The sequence below is a fragment of the Giraffa tippelskirchi genome, chromosome 10 (assembly GCF_054371585.1).
Source record: "Giraffa tippelskirchi isolate mGirTip1 chromosome 10, T2T-mGirTip1v1.2.pri, whole genome shotgun sequence".
NCBI lineage: Eukaryota > Metazoa > Chordata > Mammalia > Artiodactyla > Giraffidae > Giraffa > Giraffa tippelskirchi.
In genome coordinates, this window is record NC_137284.1 from 24,968,552 (window position 1) to 24,989,294 (window position 20,743).

General features: G+C 38.5%; 1 protein-coding gene and 1 long non-coding RNA gene across 6 annotated transcripts in view; one reads left to right on the plus strand and one right to left on the minus strand.

The window, feature by feature from the left end:
- Positions 1-20,743, plus strand: part of NELL1 (neural EGFL like 1) — a 987,615-nt gene that overhangs the window by 948,332 nt on the left and 18,540 nt on the right. The window contains exon 19 of one of the 3 annotated variants that reach the window (XM_081533742.1): positions 14,906-14,981. The exons of the other annotated variants lie outside the window; for them this stretch is intronic. Coding sequence (XP_081389868.1) covers positions 14,906-14,953 — 48 coding nt within the window. The 3' untranslated portion in view covers positions 14,954-14,981. Of the gene's footprint in view, positions 1-14,905; positions 14,982-20,743 lie in introns of those variants that run through there. 3 annotated transcript variants of the gene reach the window in all.
- The window catches only part of LOC145523457 (uncharacterized), a 245,234-nt gene that overhangs the window by 25,037 nt on the left and 199,454 nt on the right, over positions 1-20,743 (minus strand). The gene's annotated exons all lie outside the window — the stretch shown is intronic.

The following is a 20,743-nucleotide window of genomic DNA, read 5'->3' on the forward strand; positions in this document are numbered from 1 at the left end:
CCATTTTTTGATTGGGTCGTTTATTTTTCTGGAATTCAGCTGCAGGAGTTGCTTGTATATTTTTGAGATTAATTGTTTGTCTGTTGCTTCATTTGCTATTATTTTCTCCCATTCTGAAGGCTGTCTTTTCACCTTGTTTATAGTTTCCTTTGTTGTGCAAAAGCTTTTAATTTTAATTAGGTCCCATTTGTTTATTTTTGCTTTTATTTCCAATATTCTGGGAGGTGGGACATGGAGGATCCTGCTGTGATTTATGTCGGAGAGTGTTTTGCCTATGTTTTCCTCTAGGAGTTTTATAGTTTCTGGTCTTACGTTTAGATCTTTAATCCATTTTGAGTTTATTTTTGTGTACGGTGTTAGGAAGTGTTCTAGTTTCATTCTTTTACAAGTGGTTGACCAGTTTTCCCAGCACCACTTGTTAAAGAGATTGTCTTTTCTCCATTGTATATTCTTGCCTCCTTTGTCGAAGATAAGGTGTCCATAGGTGCGTGGGTTTATCTCTGGGCTTTCTATTTTGTTCCATTGATCTATATTTCTATCTTTGTGCCAGTACCATACTGTCTTGATGACTGTGGCTTTGTAGTAGAGCCTGAAGTCAGGCAGGTTGATTCCTCCAGTTCCATTCTTCTTCCTCAAGATTGCTTTGGCTATTCGAGGTTTCTTATATTTCCATACAAATTGTGAGATGATTTGTTCTAGTTCTGTGAAAAATACCATTGGTAGCTTGATAGGGATTGCATTGAATCTATAGATTGCTTTGGGTAGTATACTCATTTTCACTATATTAATTCTTCCAATCCATGAACACGGTATATTTCTCCATCTGTTTGTGTCCTCTTTGATTTCTTTCATCAGTGTTTTATAGTTCTCTATATATAAGTCTTTTGTTTCTTTAGGTAGATATATTCCTAAGTATTTTATTCTTTTTGATGCAATGGTGAATGGTATTGTTTCCTTAATTTCTCTTTCTGTTTTCTCATTATTGGAGTATAGGAATGCAAGGGATTTCTGTGTGTTAATTTTATATCCTGCAACTTTACTATATTCATTGATCAACTCGAGTAATTTTCTAGTAGAGTCTTTAGGGTTTTCTATGTAGAGGATCATGTCATCTGCAAACAGTGAGAGTTTTACTTCTGCTTTTCCTATCTGTATTCCTTTTATTTCTTTTTCAGCTCTGATTGCTGTGGCCAAAACTTCCAAAACTATGTTGAATAGTAGTGGTGAAAGTGGGCATCCTTGCCTTGTTCCTGACTTTAGGGGAAATGCTTTCAATTTTTCGCCATTGAGGATAATGTTTGCTGTGGGTTTGTCATATATAGCTTTTATTATGTTGAGATATGTTCCTTCTATTCCTGCTTTCTGGAGGGTTTTTATCATAAATGGATGCTGAATTTTGTCAAAGGCTTTTTCTTCATCTATTGAGATAACCATATGGTTTTTTTCTTTCAGTTTGTTAATGTGGTGTATTACATTGATTGATTTGCGGATGTTAAAAAAACCTTGCATTCCTGGGATAAAGCCCACTTGGTCATGATGTATGATCTTTTTAATATGATGTTGGATTCTGTTTGCTAGAATTTTATTAAGGATTTTTGCATCTATGTTCATCAGTGATATTGGCGTGTAGTTTTCCTTTTTTGTGACATCTTTGTCTGGTTTTGGAATTAGGGTGATGGTGGCCTCATAGAATGAGTTTGGAAGTTTACCATCTTCTGCAATTTTCTGGAAGAGTTTGAGTAGGATAGGTGTTAGCTCTTCTCTAAATTTTTGGTAGAATTCCGCTGTGAAGCCGTCTGGTCCTGGGCTTTTGTTTGCTGGAAGATTTCTGATTACAGTTTCGATTTCCGTGCTTGTGATGGGTCTGTTAAGATCTTCTATTTTTTCCTGGTTCAGTTTTGGAAAGTTATACTTTTCTAAGAATTTGTCCATTTCTTCCAAGTTGTCCATTTTATTGGCATATAGCTGTTGGTAGTAGTCTCTTATGATCCTTTGTATTTCTGTGGAGTCTGTTGTGATCTCTCCATTTTCATTTCTAATTTTGTTGATCTGATTCTTCTCCCTTTGTTTCTTGATGAGTCTGGCTAATGGCTTGTCAATTTTGTTTATCTTCTCGAAAAACCAGCTTTTAGTTTTGTTGATTTTTGCTATGGTCTCTTTTGTTTCTTTTGCATTGATTTCTGCCCTAATTTTTAAGATTTCGTTCCTTCTACTGACCCTGGGGTTTTTCATTTCTTCCTTCTCTAGTTGCTTTAGGAGTAGAGTTAGTTGATTTATTTGATTTTTTTCTTGTTTCTTGAGGTACGCCTGTATTGCTATGAACCTTCCCCTTAGTATTGCTTTTACAGTGTCCCATAGGTTTTGGGTTGTTGTGTTTTCATTTTCATTCGTTTCTATGCATAATTTGATTTCTTTTTTGATTTCTTCTGTGATTTGTTGGTTATTCAGAAGCGTGTTGTTTAGCCTCCATATGTTGGAATTTTTAATAGTTTTTTTCCTGTAATTGAGGTCTAATCTTACTGCATTGTGGTCAGAGAAGATGGCTGGGATGATTTCAATTTTTTTGAATTTACCAAGGCTAGATTTATGGCCCAGGATGTGATCTATCCTGGAGAAAGTTCCATGTGCACTTGAGAAAAAGGTAAAATTGATTGTTTTGGGGTGGAAAGTCCTGTAAATATCAATTAAATCTAATTTGTCTATTGTATCATTTAAAGTTTGCGTTTCCTTGTTAATTTTCTGTTTAGTTGATCTATCCATATGCGTGAGTGGAGTATTAAAGTCTCCCACTATTGTTGTGTTATTGTTAATTTCCCCTTTCATACTTGTTAGTATTTGCCTTATATATTGTGGTCCTCCTATGTTGGGTGCATATATATTTATGATTGTTACGTCTTCTTCTTGGATTGATCCTTTGATCTTTATGTAGTGTCCTTCTTTGTCCCTTTTCACATCCTTTATTTTAACGTCTATTTTATCTGAAATGAGTATTGCGACTCCTGCTTTCTTTTGGTCTCCGTTTGCATGAAATATGTTTTTCCATCCCTTCACTTTCAGCCTGTGTGTGTCCCTAGTTTTGAGGTGGGTCTCTTGTAGACAGCATATATAGGGGTCTTGTTTTTGTATCCATTCAGCAAGCCTTTGTCTTTTGGTTGGGGCATTCAACCCATTTACATTTAAGGTAATTATTGATAAGTATGATCCCGTTGCCATTTACTTTGTTGTTTTGAGTTCGTGTTGAAACATCCTTTCTGTGTTTCCTGTTTAGAGAAGATCCTTTAGCATTTGCTGGAGAGCTGGTTTGGTGGTGCTGAATTCCCTCAGCTCTTGCTTGTCTGTAAAGCTTTTGAATTCTCCTTCATATCTGAATGAGATCCTTGCTGGGTACAGTAATCTGGGTTGTAGATTATTCTCTTTCATTACTTTAAGTATGTCCTGCCATTCCCTTCTAGCCTGAAGGGTTTCTATTGAAAGATCAGCTGTTATCCTTATGGGGATCCCCTTGTGTGTTATTTGTTGTTTTTCCCTTGCTGCTTTTAATATTTGTTCTTTGTGTTTGATCTTTGTTAATTTGATTAATATGTGTCTTGGGGTGTTTCGCCTTGGGTTTATCCTGTTTGGAACTCTCTGGGTTTCTTGGACTTCTGTGACTATTTCTTTCCTCATTTTAGGGACATTTTCAACTATTATCTCCTCGAGTATTTTTTCATGGCCTTTCCTTTTATCTTCTTCTTCTGGGACTCCTATGATTCGAATGTTGGGGCGTTTCATATTGTCCCAGGGGTCCCGGAGGTTTTCCTCATTTCTTTTGATTCTTTTTTCTTTTTTCCTCTCTGCTTCATTTATTTCCATCATTCTATCTTCTACCTCACTTATCCTATCTTCTGCCTCCGTTATTCTACTGTTGGTTCCCTCCAGAGTGTCTTTTATCTCCTTTATTTCATTATTCATTCTATATTGACTCCTTTTTATTTCTTCTAAGTCCTTGATAAACGTTTCTTGCATCTTCTAAATCTTTGTCTCCAGGCTATTTATCTGTAACTCCATTTTGCTTTCAAGATTTTGGATCATTTTTATTATCATTATTCTAAATTCTTTTTCAGATAGATTCCCTATCTCCTCCTCTTTTGTTTGGCTTTGTGGGTATCTCTCATTTTCCTTTACTTGCTGAGTATTTCTCTGCCTTTTCATCTTGTTTAGATTGCTGTGTTAGGCGTGGCCCTTCTGTATTCTGGTAGTATGAAGTTCCTCTTTATTGTGGAGGTTCCTCACTGCGGTTGGGGTTGGACAGGTGGCTTGTCAAGGCTTCCTGGTTGGGGGAGCTTGTGTCGGTGTTCTGGTGGGTGGAGCTGGATTTCTGCTCTCTAGAGTGCAATGGAGTGACCAGTATTAATTTTTGAGATGTCTATGGATTTGGTGTGCCTCTGGGCAGCCTGTATATTGATGCTCAGGTCTATGTTCCTGCGTTGCTGGAGAATTTGCGTGGTATGTCTTGCTCTGGAACTTATTGGCTCTTGGGTGGAGCTTGGTTTCAGTGTATTTATGGAGGCTATTGGATGGTCTCTTATTAATTAATGTTTCCCCTGGCTTTCAGTCTTATTCTTGCAGTAGCCTCAAGACTTCTCCTTCCATACAGCCTCAATAATAAAACTTTTAGGTTAATGGTGAAAAGATTCTCCACAGTGAGGGATACCCAGAAAGGTTCACTGAGTTACATGGAGAGATGGGGGGGGGGGGTTGAGGTGACCAGGAGGGGAAGAGGGGAATACAAATGTGGAGAGAGCAATCTAGCCAGTAAGCACTTCCCTCTGTGCTTTCCACAGTTTGGAACCCTCAGAGTGGTTCACAGAGATACATAGAGAGGGGGGAGGAAGGTAATAGAGGTGAGCATGAGTAGAAAGGGAGGAATCAAGAGGGGAGAGAGATCTGGGCAGTATCCTGTTCCTGAAGTGTTCTCCGGTACCCAGAACACCCTCAGAGATTCACAGAATTGGGTTGAGAAGAGAAGGAGGAGGGGGGGAGATAGAGGTTCCCTGGGGGAGAAGAAAGAGCATCAATAGGGGGAGAGAGTGATCAGGCCAGTGATCACACTCCTGAGTAAAAATGGGTCCTAAAGATTGGGTTCTTAAATGTACACAATTGATATCAAATATGTAAAACAAAGATTAAAAATCTAGAGTAGAGGTTAGACTCTTATAAAACTTACAATCTAAAAAAAAAAAAGAAAAAAAGGAAACAGTGTAAAAAGAAAAAAAAACAGTAAAACAGTAAAAAAAAGAAACAGTAAAAAAAAGTAAAACAGGAAAAAAAACATTACAAAAAGAAAACACAAAAGGTATAAGATATATGTATGTAGTTTGCTTCAGAAATAGGGTTTTTTTTTTTTGCAAGTTAATAGTGGGTTATGAAAATGAAAGTTAAAGGTGTAATAGAGGACTTGAAGAAAAAGGAAAGAAGAGAAAAAAATTTTTTTAATTAAAAAAAATTAAAAAAAAAAAAATAATAGTAAAAAATATATATATCCCGGACTTTCTCTGGAGCTGTTGTGAGCAGTGTGGGATCTGCTCAGTTTCAGATAGATCCTTATTCCTGCTTATACTTTTCAAGATCTATAGGTCCTTTTCAATGCAGTCGGTATTAACTACAGGGATTTTAATCTGTTTGCCTGTCCCTTCCAAAGCGCTTCCCTCTGTTTATTTGGCTTCTGTTTGGAGATCTCTTCAGTATCTAATTTCCGCCCTGCAACAAAGCGGTGGAGGTGTTCTCTTTAGGTTCGCTTGTTCAATCGTGCTGTGGGGAGGAAGGAACACTGCAAATCTGGCGTGTGTGTGGTAAGCTCGCAGTGTCTCGGCCGCACTGGGTTCGCCCCCGCTCACGGCGTGTGTGCTTTCCCCGTCTACCCTGCTCAGGCTTCAGGTTACTCGGCCAGGGAGCGGGCCCTGAGCTGCGTGCACTTCCCAGGTCTAAGCCGCTCAGGTTCAGGCTCCCGGTTACTCCACAAAGGCGCAGACTCGGTTTCGCCCGCGGCTTGTGCCGTTCCCGGTCGGAGCTGCCCCGACGGCCAGGAGTTTGGTGAGCGCGCTGTCCCCTGTTGGGGCGGTGCGGCTTATCACCTCCCTGGTCCCCGCCTCGGTTTACGGGCGCGCCCGGCTCCGGTGTGCTTTGTGTCGGTTCTGGGGAGCTGGTCTCTGGCTGTGACCCTCCCGGCGGCTGTCGACCCTCCGGGATCTCAGGCAGTCTTTGCTTAGAAACTGGGAGCCTGTTTGCAGTTTGGTAGGGGGTGCCCTCTCTGGAGCCGAGTTTGCCCCTTTCCGGCTCTGGCGGGCCCCGTCTGCCCGCTGTGTCCGGCGGGGGATGGGGCGGTCCGCAGCCGGCTAGCTCTCCTCTGGTATCGCTCAGTTCTTTGTTCTGTGAGCGGGCCGGCAGTGCCTTAGAGTTGGGCTTTTCGCGGGATAGTTCTCTCTCTCTGGCTGTCCCACAGTTTAGGTTACTATCTCACGTTAGCTCCCTCAGATTGCCCTCGGGGCACTCGGGCCCGGTCCTTACCCTAGGCAGTGCCGCCCGCTCCTCTCCGTTCAGCCCCCACTTGCTGGTGGCGGATGATGCGAGCGTCTGGGGTTCTTTGCTGGGAGTTGCTTTAGGCACGTAATCTGTGGATTTTATTTATTTTTTCCTCCCAGTTACGTTGCCCTCCGAGATAAGAAATCCTCCCCCACACCCGCCGGTGAGAGGGTTTCCTGGTGCTTGGAAATTCCTCCTCTTTTACGACTCCCTCCCCGGGACGAGTCTCCGTCCCTAACTCTTTTGTCTCTCTTTTTATCTTTTATAATTTCTCCTACCTCTTTTGAAGATAATGCGCTGTTTTTGTGGAAGCCTGACGTCCTCAGCCAGCCTTCAGAAGTAGTTTTGTGAAGTTTGGTCAGCGTTCAGATGTTCTTTCGATAAATTTGTGGAGGAGAGAGTGGTCTCCTCGTCCTATTCCTCCGCCATCTTAGCCCCGCCTCAAGATACATCTACATAAGTCTTTTAAAAAAGAAAAATTACCCATGAATAGCACAGCTTGTAAGAGGTTATAGAATGAAAGGAAAGCTGGTTTTAGGAGCTGAACCAAGAAGCCTGAATCAAATTCCATAGATAATCTTCAAAAAAATGAACTTATTTTTAATCCCCTTTGTTTCCACTATTTTCAGTTGTAAGTATTCTATTCTGATTTGATAAGAAATATTTCCAGTACTTAAGCATGCAATTGAACTATTATTATGGCATCATCTTAGAGGCTAGAAGTAAAATCAAGGTTAAGTTATGAAATGCTGACTTTTTAATCATACTCTGGATGTTTCCAATTCAAATATAAACAAATCACATGAGCAGAATCACAAAAGCCAACCACAGCTCAAGGCATACTGTTGAAAGAAGCAAGGTCAGAGTTCTTTCATCCTTGAAAATCAGTACATCAGGTTAGCTAATGTTTCATGTCAATTGAAAAAGAAGCCTTGAAACATATCCACAGCTGAATGGAGTTCAGTGATAAAGCTAGGCTAGCACAAATGGATATGGGCTCTGTTTAGGTGAAATGTACCTCCTTGACAGTGACAATGCTTGTGTGCGCCTTAAGACTACTAAGTTGATTAGGCACAGAATAATTGCCTAATTTGGGGGGAATGCATGTTCCTCCAAATCACAGAAACCCAGAGTAAAAAATGGATCTCTCTTTAGGCTTCATCCCTAAATCTTACGTTATTTCTTTTCATAGATACCCATTTGTGGCTTTTTCTTTCATAAATTTGTTGCAGACTTATGGAGATACCTTTTATTTTCTATCTGCGCTACATGGCAAGGTAGAGAGGTCTTGAGTTTATTAGTTTCCAGGAAATGGAGCATTTTAGTATGAATGGTTACATTTATATTGATGACCATGGAGATGAATGGGGAAATGGATACACAATTAACCACCTGTCATGCTATGGTAGTGTCATGAACAATTTATTTGTTGTAGAAATTTAGGAAAAAGAAGTGTGCTCTATTCTGGGAGAATGAAGAAAGGAATAGGGAATGACTTCACAGAGTAGGTGACTTTTGAATACATTCTTAAAGGATGAGAAATTTATCCAAGTAGAGATGTGGGGAAAGTGAATTCCAAACAGAAGGAAAAGCAAGAACAAAGAAGCAGAAGCATAACAATATATATTAAAGGATATATAAAGTGAATGATGAGAGTAGACTATCAGGAGCAAGGAGAGTGTGGGAAGGTTATAAGAGGTGATGAGCCTGGAGATAAAGGATGGGGATGGAGTCAGGCTTTGGAATTTAGACTTTATCCTGTGAGCAGTTGAGGATCAAGAGAGATTTTTTCATTTAGGATTGATAGGGCCTAATCATAGTCTGATTAATAGTATGATGGACAGACAGTGGAGATCAAAACTAAATGCAGAGATACTACTTAGACTGAAGTAAAGATTCGGGAAACTAAAGGTGAGAACCTGAATGAGCAATAGAGAGGTAAGATCACAGGGTAAGTAACACAAAAGTAAAATGATGATGGTCCTGATCAATTATGTCCCTCAGCCACTGTGGCAATGTGTGTCCTTATAGGTGAAAAAGAAACTTCAGAGTGGTGCGTTGTAAACTTAGCTGCAGATTTCCCTGGATAAAAAGAATCAAGGTGCCAGTGACAAGTAGAGACAGGATTTACAGTTACTCCCATACCTACTACTATTACTGTCATTAGTTCAGTTCAGTCACTCAGTCATGTCTGACTCTCTGCGACTCCATGGACTGCAAAATGCCAGACTTCCCTGTCCATTACCAACTCCTGGAGATTACTCAAATTCATGTTCGTTGAGTTGGTGATGCCATCCAACCATCTCATCCTCTGTCATCCCCTTCTCCTCCTCCTGCAATCTTTCCCAGAATCAGTACCTTTGCCAATGAGTCAGTCCTTCACATCAGGTAGCCAAAGTATTGATGTTTAAGCTTCAGCATCAGTCCTTCCAATGAATATTCAGCACTGATTTTCTTTAGGATGGACTGGTTGGATCTCCTTGCAGTCCAAGGGACTCTCAAGAGTCTTCTCCAACACCACAGTTCAAAAGCATCAATTCTTCGGTTCTCAGCTTTGTTTATAGTCCAGCTCTCACATCCATACATGACTACTGGAAAAACCATAGCTTTGACTTCACAGATCTTTGTCAGCAAAGTAGTGTCTCTGCTTTTTAACATACTGTCTAGGTAGGTCATAGCTTTTCTTCCAAGGAGCAAGCATCTTATAATTTCATGGCTACAGTCACCGTCTGCAGTGATTTTGGAGCCCAAGAAAATATTGTGTCCGCTGTTTCCCCATTAATTTTCCATGAAGTGATGGGACCAGATGCCATGATCTTAGTTTTCTGAATGTTGAGTTTTAAGTCAACTTTTTAACTCTCCTCTTTCACTTTCATCAAGAGGTTCTTTAGTTCTTTGCTTTCTGCCATAAGGTTGGTGTTATATGCATATCCGAGGTTATTGATGTTTCCTGCGGTAATCTTGAATCCAGCTTGTGCTTCATCCAGTGCAGCATTTCTCATGATGTACTCTGTATATAAGTTAAATAAGCAGGGTGACAATATACAGCCTTGACGTACTGCTTTCCCGATTTGGAAACGGTCTGTTGTTCCATATCCAGTTCTAACTGTTGCTTCTTGACCTGAATACAGATTTCTCAGGAGGCAGGTCAGGTGGTCTGGTATTCCCATCTCTTGAAGAATTTTCCACAGTTTGTTGTGACCCACGCAGTCAAAGGCTATGGCATAGTCAATAAAGCAGAAGTAGATGTTTCTCTGTAACTCTCCTGCTTTTTTGATGATCCAACGGATGTTGACAACTTGATCTCTTTGAAATGGTTCCTCTGCATTTTCTAAAACCAGCTTGAACATCTGGAAGTTCACGGTTCATGTACTGTTGAAGCCTGGCTTGGAGAATTTTGAGCATTACTTTACTAGTAAAGTGCAATTATGAAGTAGTTTGAGCATTCTTTGGCATTGCCTTTCTTTGGGATTGGAATGAAAACTGACCTTTTCCAGTCCCGCGGTCACTGCTGAGTTTTCCCAATTGCTGGCATATTGAGTGTAGCACTTTCACAGCATCATCTTTTAGGATTTGAAATAGCTCAACTGGAATTCCATCATCTGCACTAGCTTGTTCTTAGTAATGCTTCCTAAGGCCCACTTGACTTCATATTACAGGATTTCTGGCTCTAGGTGAGTGATCACACCATCATGGTTATCTGGGTCATGAAGATCTTTTTTGTATAGTTCTTCTGTGTTTTCTTGCTACCTCTTCTTAATAGCTCCTGCTTCTGTTAGGTCCTTACCATTTCTGTCCTTTATTGTACCTATCTTTGCATGAAAAGTTCCGTTGGATTCTCTAATTTTCTTGAAGAGATCTCTAGTCTTTCCCATTCTATTGTTTTCCTCCATTTCTTTGCATTGATCACTGAAGAAGGCTTTCTTATCTCTCCTTGCTATTCTTTGGAACTCTGCATTCAAATGGGTATGTCTTTCCTTTTCTCCTTTGCCTTTAGCTTCTCTTCTTGCTCAGCTATTTGTAGGGCCTCCTCAGACAACCATTTTGCCTTTTTGCATTTCTTTTTCTTGGGGATGGTCTTGATCTCTGCCTCCTATACAGTGTCACCAACCTCCAACCATTGTTCTTCATGCTCTCTATCAGATGTAATCCCTTGAATCTATTTCTCACTTCCACTGTATAATCGTAAGTGATTTGATTTAGATCATACCTGAATGGTCTAGTGGTTTTCCCTACTTTCTTCAATTTAAGTCTGAATTTGGCAATAAGGAGTTCATGATCTGAGTCACAGTCTGCTCCTGGTCTTGTTTTTGCTGACTGTATAGAGTTTCTCCATCTTTGGCTGCAAAGAATATCATCATCTGATTTCAGTATTGACCATCTATGATGTCCATGTGTAGAGTCTTCTCTTGTGTTGTTGGAAGAGGGTGTTTGCTATGACCAATTTGTTCCTTTGGTAAAACTCTATTAGCCTTTGCCCTGCTTCATTCTGTATTCCCAGGCCAAATTTGCCTGTTACTCCAGGTATTTCTTAACTTCCTACCTTTGCATTCCAGTCCCCTATGATGAGAAGGACATCTTTTTTTGGGTTTAATTCTAGAAGGTCTTGTAGGTCTTCATCATAGAACTGTTCAACTTCATCTTCTTCAGCATTACTGGTCGAGGCATAGACTTGGATTACCGTGATATTGAGTGGTTTGCCTTGGAATCAATCATTCTGTCATTTTTGAGATTACAACCAAGTACTGCATTTTGGACTCTTTTGTTGACTATAATGGTTACTCCATTTCTTCTAAGAGATTCCTGCCCACAATAGTAGATATAATGGTCATCTGAGTTAAATTCACCCATTCCAGTCCATCTTAGTTCACTGATTCCTAGAATGTCGATGTTCACTCTTACCATCTCCTGTGTGACCACTTCCGATTTGTCTTGATTCATGGGCCTAACATCCCAGATTCCTATGCAATATTGCTCTTTGCAGCATTGGACCTTGCTTCCACCACCAGTCACATCCACAACTGGATGGTGTTTTTGCTTTGGCTCCATCTCTTCATTCTTTCTGGAGTTAGTTCTCCACTCTTTTCTAGTAGAATATAGGGCACCTACTGACCTGGGGAGTTCATCTTTCAGTGTCCTATATATTTGCCTTTTCATACTGTTCACGGGGTTCTCATGGCAAGAATACTGAAGTGGCTTGCCGTTCCCTTCTCCAGTGGACCACATTTTGTCAAAACTCTCCACCATGACACGTCCGTCTTGAGTGTCCCTACATGGCATGGCTCATAGTTTCATTGAGTTAGACAAGGCTGTGGTCCATGCGATCAGATTGGTTAGTTAGCCTACTGTCATTTGTAGTTGGAAAATGCAGCAGGAGAAAAAAGCTTTAAAGGCCAGATTTCATTTCTGTGCTTCATTCAGAATTTTTGTTTTTCTTGTTATTTTAATTAAAATGGAAGGTGAATTAAAAAAGAAAAAACATTCATCCTAAAACTAAGTGTAATACTGCACAAAACCAGAACTGGAGTTTTTCTGGGAATTAGAGGGATGTTTTGGGAAATGCATGTTCATAACCCATCACCCACAATGTGATATTATTAAAGTCAGGGCCCAATAGTTATGGCAACAAAGAAGTTGGGTAAAATGTAGAAGACTCATGCCTTGCAATTGTCTGGAATACTGGCCATTTGATCTGGTCTCATATAAGCCTTCACCCAGAAACTGAGGAAGGTGGCCATAGTAGGGAAACTAAAAGATTCTTGCATTTCCTTCAAGTAAGGAGAGACTAACCCACTCTGCAAACAGTAACAATAAAGCCCTACAGTTCTCAGCATGGCACTCATTCTGAGAAGAGAACGAAGACCAGGGGTGAGTCAGCCTGTGCCTGGGGCTAGAGTAGACTTAGATTTCTAGAATCTTGCAGTCTACTCATAAAAATGCTTTACTTTGCTCTCAGAACTTAACCAGCAGCATTATCAATACCTTCCTGTCTAGAGTGTTTGCTGATGTCAGGAGTTGGCTGTGGAAGCCCTAAGGTTGTGTTTTTGTGTTTTTATTTTTTTTCCTTGCTTTTGTTATTATTAACTGATAAAATGAGCAAATATTCTCCCATGTGGTGGAATTATTGTTTCTAGAAACATGTAGTAGTGGAGAATCCATAGGAGAAAATGTGAGTTGTTGCATTGTGTCTTGTTTATTTTACTGAAATAAAATATGGTGCTAGTTTCAGTTGTATAATAGCAATTCAGTATTTTTATACATTATACTCAAAGTTATTACAAAATAATGGCTATATTTTCCTGTGTTGTAAAATATATCCTTGTTGCTTAATTATTTTATACACAGTAGTTTGGATCTCTTAATCCCCTGTGTTGCAACTGCCCTTCCCTCTCCCCACTGGTAACTACTGGTTTGTTGTCTGTATCTGAGTCTGTTTTGTTATACTCATTTGTTTTATTTTTTATATTCCAGATACAATTAATAACATAGAGCATTTTGTCTGACCTATTTCACTAAGTATACTTAATACCCTCTAGCTCCATCCATGTTGTTGCAAATGGCAGTATTTTATAATGTCTTTTCATGGAGCATAATCTATCAAAATATTGAATCTGTTGTACACTTGAAATTAACATAATGTTGTAAATCAACTATATTTAAACTAAAATTAACACCAGTCCTTCTCAAACTCTTCCCAAAAACACAAAGAAGAGGAAACACTTTCAAAATCTTTTTACAAGGTAAGCATTCTCCTTTTAACAAAACCAGGACAGGACTATAGTACAAAAGAAAAGTATAGGCCTATATCCTTGATATGTATATATGCAAGAATTCTCAATAAAATACTAGCAAACAAAATTTAGCAGCGTGATAAAGTGATCATTCACCATAACCAAGTGGGATTATCCTTTGGATGCAAAGATGACTCAGCATATGCAAATCAATGTGATACATCACGTTTATATAATTAAAGAAAAGACCCATATGAACATCTCAATAGATGCAGAAAAGCATTTGACTAAATTCAACAACTCTTCATGTAAAAACTCTTAGCAATTTAGGCACCAAAGAAACACACTTCAACATACTAAATGCCACACATGACATAAGACTTCAGCTAACATAATACTTAATGTTAAAATGTTGGACACTTTTTTCTTCTGAGATCAGCAACAAGGCAAGGGTGTTCATTTTCACCCTCCCTATATGTATGGTAAAAGAAGTCCTAGCTAGAGCCGTCAGGGTGGAAAAACAGTAATAGATATCAAAACTAGAAAGGGAGAAGTACAATTGTCTCCATTTGCCAATGACATGATTTTGTATAGAGAAAATCCTAAGACTCAACCAAAATTTATGGAATCTAATAAATAAATTCAGTAAACATGAGATTATAAATTAACACACCAAATTCAGTCATACTTCTATATACTAACAATGAATATTTTGAAAAAGAAATTGATCCCATTTACAATAGAATCAAACACAATAAAATACTTAGGAATAAATTTACCTAAGGAGGTGAAAGAGCTCTACTCTCAAATCTACAAAACTCTGATGAAAGAAATTAAAAACACTAATAAAGGAGACATATTCCATATTCATGAATTAGAAGAATTAATAGTTTTAAAATGTCAGTATTACCAAAAGGCACATTTGGTTTTAATGTGATCCCTATTAAGATTTCAATGGCAGTTTTTACAGAAATGGAAAATATACTCCTAAAATTTATATGTAATCTCAGAAGACCCCCCACTGTCATACCACTGACCAGAATTCAGTGTCAAGCAATCCAATTTTCAGTTTACTTCAATTTTGTGCCTTTTATCCTTCCTTCTTTGAACCTATTATTTGTTCTTTGCCATTTATTGTAAGAATGACTGTAAGAGCCATTCATAGGATTTTATGAACATGGAGAAGACAGGCACAGAAACAGTGGGCATATACTGGACTGCACCTGATGTACACTAGACACTGGACTCTACACTGAACCTAAGATTTACACTGGACGATACCTTCGACTGTACACCACAGTATACACTGGGATGTGCCCTTGGACTGTACACCAGATTGTGTCCAAATGTGCTCCAATGTGTCTAGATATTCACCGGATCTACTCAGATGTGCACTAGACTGTACACTGGATGTACAGGGAATGTACACTGGACTGTATCCTATACTGTATGCTGGATATACACTGGGATGTACACTGTACACTGGACTGTAAAGAAATAAGCACTAGCATGATGTTTTCCAGTACATCATGGACACACATCCTATGAACATATATATGCAAAATGCCAAGCTCTAATGATTTCATGATTGTTTCTTCTGATTTTTCCCTTAGGTCCAGGTATACACATCAGTCTATTTTCAAGATGCCAAAAAAGATTAAAGGTCAACTTGCTTACATTGTATTACAACCAGAGAGTGATTGATTCTAAATGTATAGCTCAAAAAACCAAAACCCCACAACTGAACTTGGTGTAAATGTATATTTGTCTACCCATAGCTGTTTTCCAAGGAGAAAATTTGGGGAGAAACCCTGTAAAGAAGTTCTCATCCTAGAGTTCAGGGAACATTACTTCTGAATCCCTTGTGTTTCTATCAATTTTCCCAGATGGCCCCAAAATAAAGCCATGGAGCAACAGATGATGTCATAATTCCAAGCAACAATGAAGAGGTACTTTCTAGTCACATAAAAAAAGGTGCAAGGATAATTGAATATTCACATGTAAAAATAAAACCCTGCACCACTATTTTACATCATTCACAAAAAAGTCAAAATGTATTCAAGACTTGAATGTAAGATCTTAAACCAAGAAACGCTTAGAAGAAAAAATAGGAATAAAGTTCCTTGTCATGGTAATGATTTTTTTAATATTATACCTAAAGCATAAGCAACAAAATTTCAAAAATAAATAATTTTGACTATATCAAGCTAAAAATTTATGAACAGCAAAAGAAATCCTCAAAATGAAACTGTAACCTACAGGCCAGGAGAAAAATTTGTAAACCATCTATCTGACAGTGGGTTAAGATATATAAAGAACTCATACAACTTAATAGCATAAAAATAAATAACCCAACTAAATATACAAAAAGGACCTGACATTTCTCAGAAGATATATGAAAGGCCAACAAGGGCATTCCAAGATTAACATCACTAGTCATTAGGGAAATACACATTAAGAGCACGAAGAGAGATTGCCTGATGCCTGTTCAAATGGCCATCATCAAAAAGACAGGAGATAACAGATACGGAAATGGAACCTTTGTGCACTGTTAGTAGGATTGAGAATTGGTATGATCACTGTGAAAAACAGCATGGAGGATCCCCCAAAAAATTAAAAATAAAATTACCATATGATCCAGCAGTTCCACTACTGGGAGTATATCCAAAGGAAATGAAAACATGAACTCAAAATCATAAGTTTACCCAGATGTTCATAGCAGCATTATTTATAATAGCTAAGACATAGAAATAATTTAAGTGTTCATAAATGGATGAGGAGTTGTGGTATGGATGAAGAGTTGTGGTATATAGTTACAATATTATATTATTCAGCCAGAAAAAAATGAAGAAACCCTACTATTTGCAACAATATGATGGGTGGACCTTAATGGCATTATGGTAAGTAAAATAAATCAGACAGAGAAAGGCAAATACTGTATGATTTCAATTACAGGTGGTATCAAGAAAGCCCAAACAAACAAACGAAAACATAGAAAAAGAGATCAGACTTGTAGAAGTGGAGGGTGTATGCTAAGGGGGTTGAAAGAAGGTGGTCAAAAGGCACAAACTTCTCTAAGATAAGTGAGTGCTGGGGATGTAATGTACAAGATGACAACTATAGTTAATATTAATGTCTAATATAAAGGGAACTTATCAAGAAAGTAAATCCTAGTAGTTAACATCTGAAGAACTTTTCATCTCTTTATGTTTGTACTTTTTTTTCTTATCTATATGAGGAAATGGACGTTAGTGGAAGCAACTGTGGTAATCCTTTCACAAAATATGCACGTCAAACACCATTATTCTGTAACTCAAATTTATAAAGTGATATATGCCACTTATTTCCCCAAAAAATTAGAAAATAACTTTTGACAGCTAACCTGTAATTGAAAAGCCAGAGTGAACACAGCTATTGTTCTGAAACATGTAAAAGTATAAGAGGGCCTATTTGGCATTCTCACATAATTGATGAGATGTGAAGTTATTTTGCACTAACTCTGGAGACTATTCACTTATTCGTTCTTTTAAACAGCATACATGGAGAAACTTGGCATTCTGATTGGGTCTCACTGCCTGTTGAATAGTATGTGCTTCCAGAAGAATCTATCCCTGTGTTTAATGTTGTTCATGAATAGTATGTGGTTCCTGAGATGGTCCTTCTGTAGCTTGGGAGGGTAATAGTCTGGTCAGCTGAGTTGACCAAATGGTTTCATGTCACAGCTATTTTTCTTCACTTCTGTTAAATCCATAGGGGAGTTATATGGGTTATGGTTATATAAGCCAAATATGTTAAAATCATTGTATATGAGCTGTAAGTCAATGGTCTATTGAAAACATCCTAATATCTGGACACACCTTTGTCCAAACTAGCTGAATTCCCTGACCCAATTAACCTGCATAACTAGAGTCTTCACATGTATACATATATGTATATATGTGTATACATATAATTTCTCATCCCTTAATATTTTGAACATTATTTCTTATTTCTCCTAATAATAGAATCATGCATACCATTTGAGGTAAAGCATTTTTTAACTTTATACTTTATTATATATGTAGCCAGTATATCTCCTTTCCATTCTCCATAAAAGAATGTAAAATGTTTAAAGATTTCTACTTTAGCTGGTAATAAACAAATCTCAGCAAGCTCTGTCTTATGCAGCATTGTCATCTGTAAAGTAGATGAAGACCTTAAGGGCAGTTCCATGAAGCTTGCAGATGTCACTGAAGGATGAAAAACTATGGTGGAAGGCAGACATAGCATCTAGAAAACATTGTGTCAGGCCAGAGAAATGAAATGGCTCTAACAAGGTGAAATACAATTGGATAAACACCAAGTTTTACACCTGCATCCAAATAACAAACCACACAAGGCACGAAAGGACTTAATGATGTTTGGTCTTAATTAATCTCAATACAGATCAACACTATGACATTACCAAAGTAGGTAAGGAAGTAAATATTAAAATCAGGCTGCATTTTAAAAACTACAGTACTTAAGACAAGATGACCATGAATATCAATTAACTTTGTCTTGGTCAGACCATTACTGAGGAATTATATCTAGCTCTCTAATTCAGCTACCTCATTTGAAAAATGGTGATAAAATTTTCTATTCCATGGAATTATCAGGATTAAAGGTGACAATGTATATAAAAAAGTTGGCACAATTTCTGACATGACATAAAAGTTAAATTGATTGTAAATGATGATAACAATTATTGGAAATACTCAAAACTGTTAAAGATGGTGGCATATATATGAGAGGATGGAAAAGCTATTCCATGCAAATGAAAATAAAAAGAAAGCTGGAGCAGCAATGCTTATGTCAGACAAAATAGGCTTTAAAATAAGGACTGTTAAAAGAGACAAAGAAGGATACTATATAATGATCAAGGAATCAATCCAAGAAGATAGAACAATTGTGAAAATATGCACTCAACATTGGAGCACCTCAATATATGTGAGACAGATGTTAACAAACATAAATGAATAAATTGACTGTAACACAATAACAATAGGGGACTTTAACTCCTCACTTACACCAATGGACATATCACCCAGTCATAAAATCAGTAAGGAAACACAGATCTTAAATGGCACATTAGACCAGATAGATTTAATTGATACATATAAAACATTCCATTCAAACAAGAATACACATTCTTTTCAAGTGCACATGGAACATTCTCCAGGATAGATCACATGCTAGGCCACAAATAAGCCTTGGGAAATTTTAAAAAGTTGAAATCATATGAAGCATCTTTTCCATTCATGACACTATGACATTAGAAATTAACCAGACACTGCCCCCACTTTCCTGGGAGTACACTGGCCACAGCCACTGCTACAAGACCTGCAAGCAGGCACTAAGCACTGCCCTCAACATCCCAGGAGCACACAAGTGCCCCTGCATGCACATTCCATATCAAGGGGATAACAGCCAGCACATGCTGGGAAAGAGGCAGCAAGCATCCAAACTAAAAGCATTCCCTCAATTCCAAAGGAGATAGCGAAGTAGAAGGCCTTGAACTCACCTCCTATCACAAAAAACAAAAGCACAACTAACCATTGAATGACAATTGACAAGACTGGAACCCACAAAATGATATCTTACATTCAAACAAAAAGAAGAGGCCACAATGAAATGGTAGGAGGGGTACTTTCATGACATAATCAAATCTCATATGTGCTGGGTGGATAACCCAGAAGCTGGAAAATAATAATATCACAGAGGTTCTCATACAAGAGTGCGAGTTTGGATCCCTATATCAGGCTCCCTAGCCAGAGCCTCTGTTATTGGGAAGAGGAATCCCAAGAGCATTTGCTTTTGAAGGTCAGCAGGAGGGCAGGAGCTCCATAGGACTGGAAGAAACCAAGACTCCACTCTTGGAGGGCACACACAAGATTTCACATATATCAGGACCCAGTACAAAGCTGTAACTCCATAGGAGCCTGGCTGGACCAACCTGCAAGTGTTAGCTTTCCTGGGGAAGCAGAGATTAGCCATGGCTCACTGAGGAGTGGGAAGACACTTGTGGCAAAGGCCCCATGGAATAATGGTAAGTGTCAACTATCCCAGGGGTCATCACTTTGACACCAAGACTTGACCCTACTCCACAGACTACAGGCTCTAGTGCTACTTCTATTAAACTTTCCATATCTATTCTTTCTTTTCTTTCTTTCCTCTCAAAATATTTGTTAGTTTTATTTTCATTGCTTTATTCCCCACTTGGCACTTTGCTTTAGTTGTTTTCCAGTTTGTGCTTTAGTTTTGTTCTTAACTAGTAAATATAATTTTTAATTTCCTTTGTTCACTGGGTCAATCAACTGTACTTCATTTTTGTTGGACTGTTTTGACTTTGCTCATGGGTGTATATATATATGTGTGTATTACATTATTTTAATTATTATTTGTCTGATTTTATAACTGCCATTTCGGAGAAGGCAATGGCACCCCACTCCAGTACTCTTGCCTGGAAAATCCCATGGATGGATGAGCCTGTTAGGCTACAGTCCATGGGGTCTCTAAGAGTTGGACACGACTGAGCGACTTCACTTTCACTTTTCCCTTTCATGCACTGGAGAAGGAAATGGCAACCCACTCCAGTATTCTTGCCTGGAGAATCCCAGGGACAGCGGAGCCTGGTGGGCTGCCATCTATGGGGTTGCACAGAGTCGGACACGTCTGAAGCGACTTAGCATAGCATAGCATAGCATAACTGCCATTTGGGGTTTATCTTTGGTTTCTAATTTTTGGATATTTGTTTTAATCTCACTTAATGCCATAACAAACCACTTGTGGAATATTCTTTCCTGACCAGAGATCAAGCCCTGAGCTTTTGGAGTGGGGGCACTGACTCCAAGACCCTAGACTACCAGAGTACTAACCCTAGGGAGTATCAAATAGTGAGAACTCACGCAAACAAAACCACTTGAATACAAGACCCAGCATCACTCAAACACCAGTAGCACCCTGTACAGGACGCCTCATCTAAACAACAAGCAAAGCAAAAATACAAAACCAATCATCAGCAGACAGGATTACCACCTCACTCAGCCTCTCCCATTAGAGGAAAAACAAAGAAACAAACAAAAACTCAGCACAAATCTCACCCTATATAAAGCTTACACAAACCAGTGAGTCAACCCTAGGAGGGCAGAAACCAAAAAGAAGAAAGAATTCAACCTTTACAAGGAAAGAATTCAGCTTTCCTTGAACCCTGGAAAAAGGAGTCCTCAAACACAGTAAGTTAAAAAAAATAATGAAAATGCAGAGAAATACTACACAAATGAAGGAACAAACTAGAAACACAGAAGTCCAAATAAATGAAAAGGAAATAGGCAAACTACCTGAAAAAGAATTCAGAATAATGATAGTAAAGATGATCAAAAACCTTGAATATAAAATGGAGAAAATGCAAGAACCAATTAAGAAAGACCTAG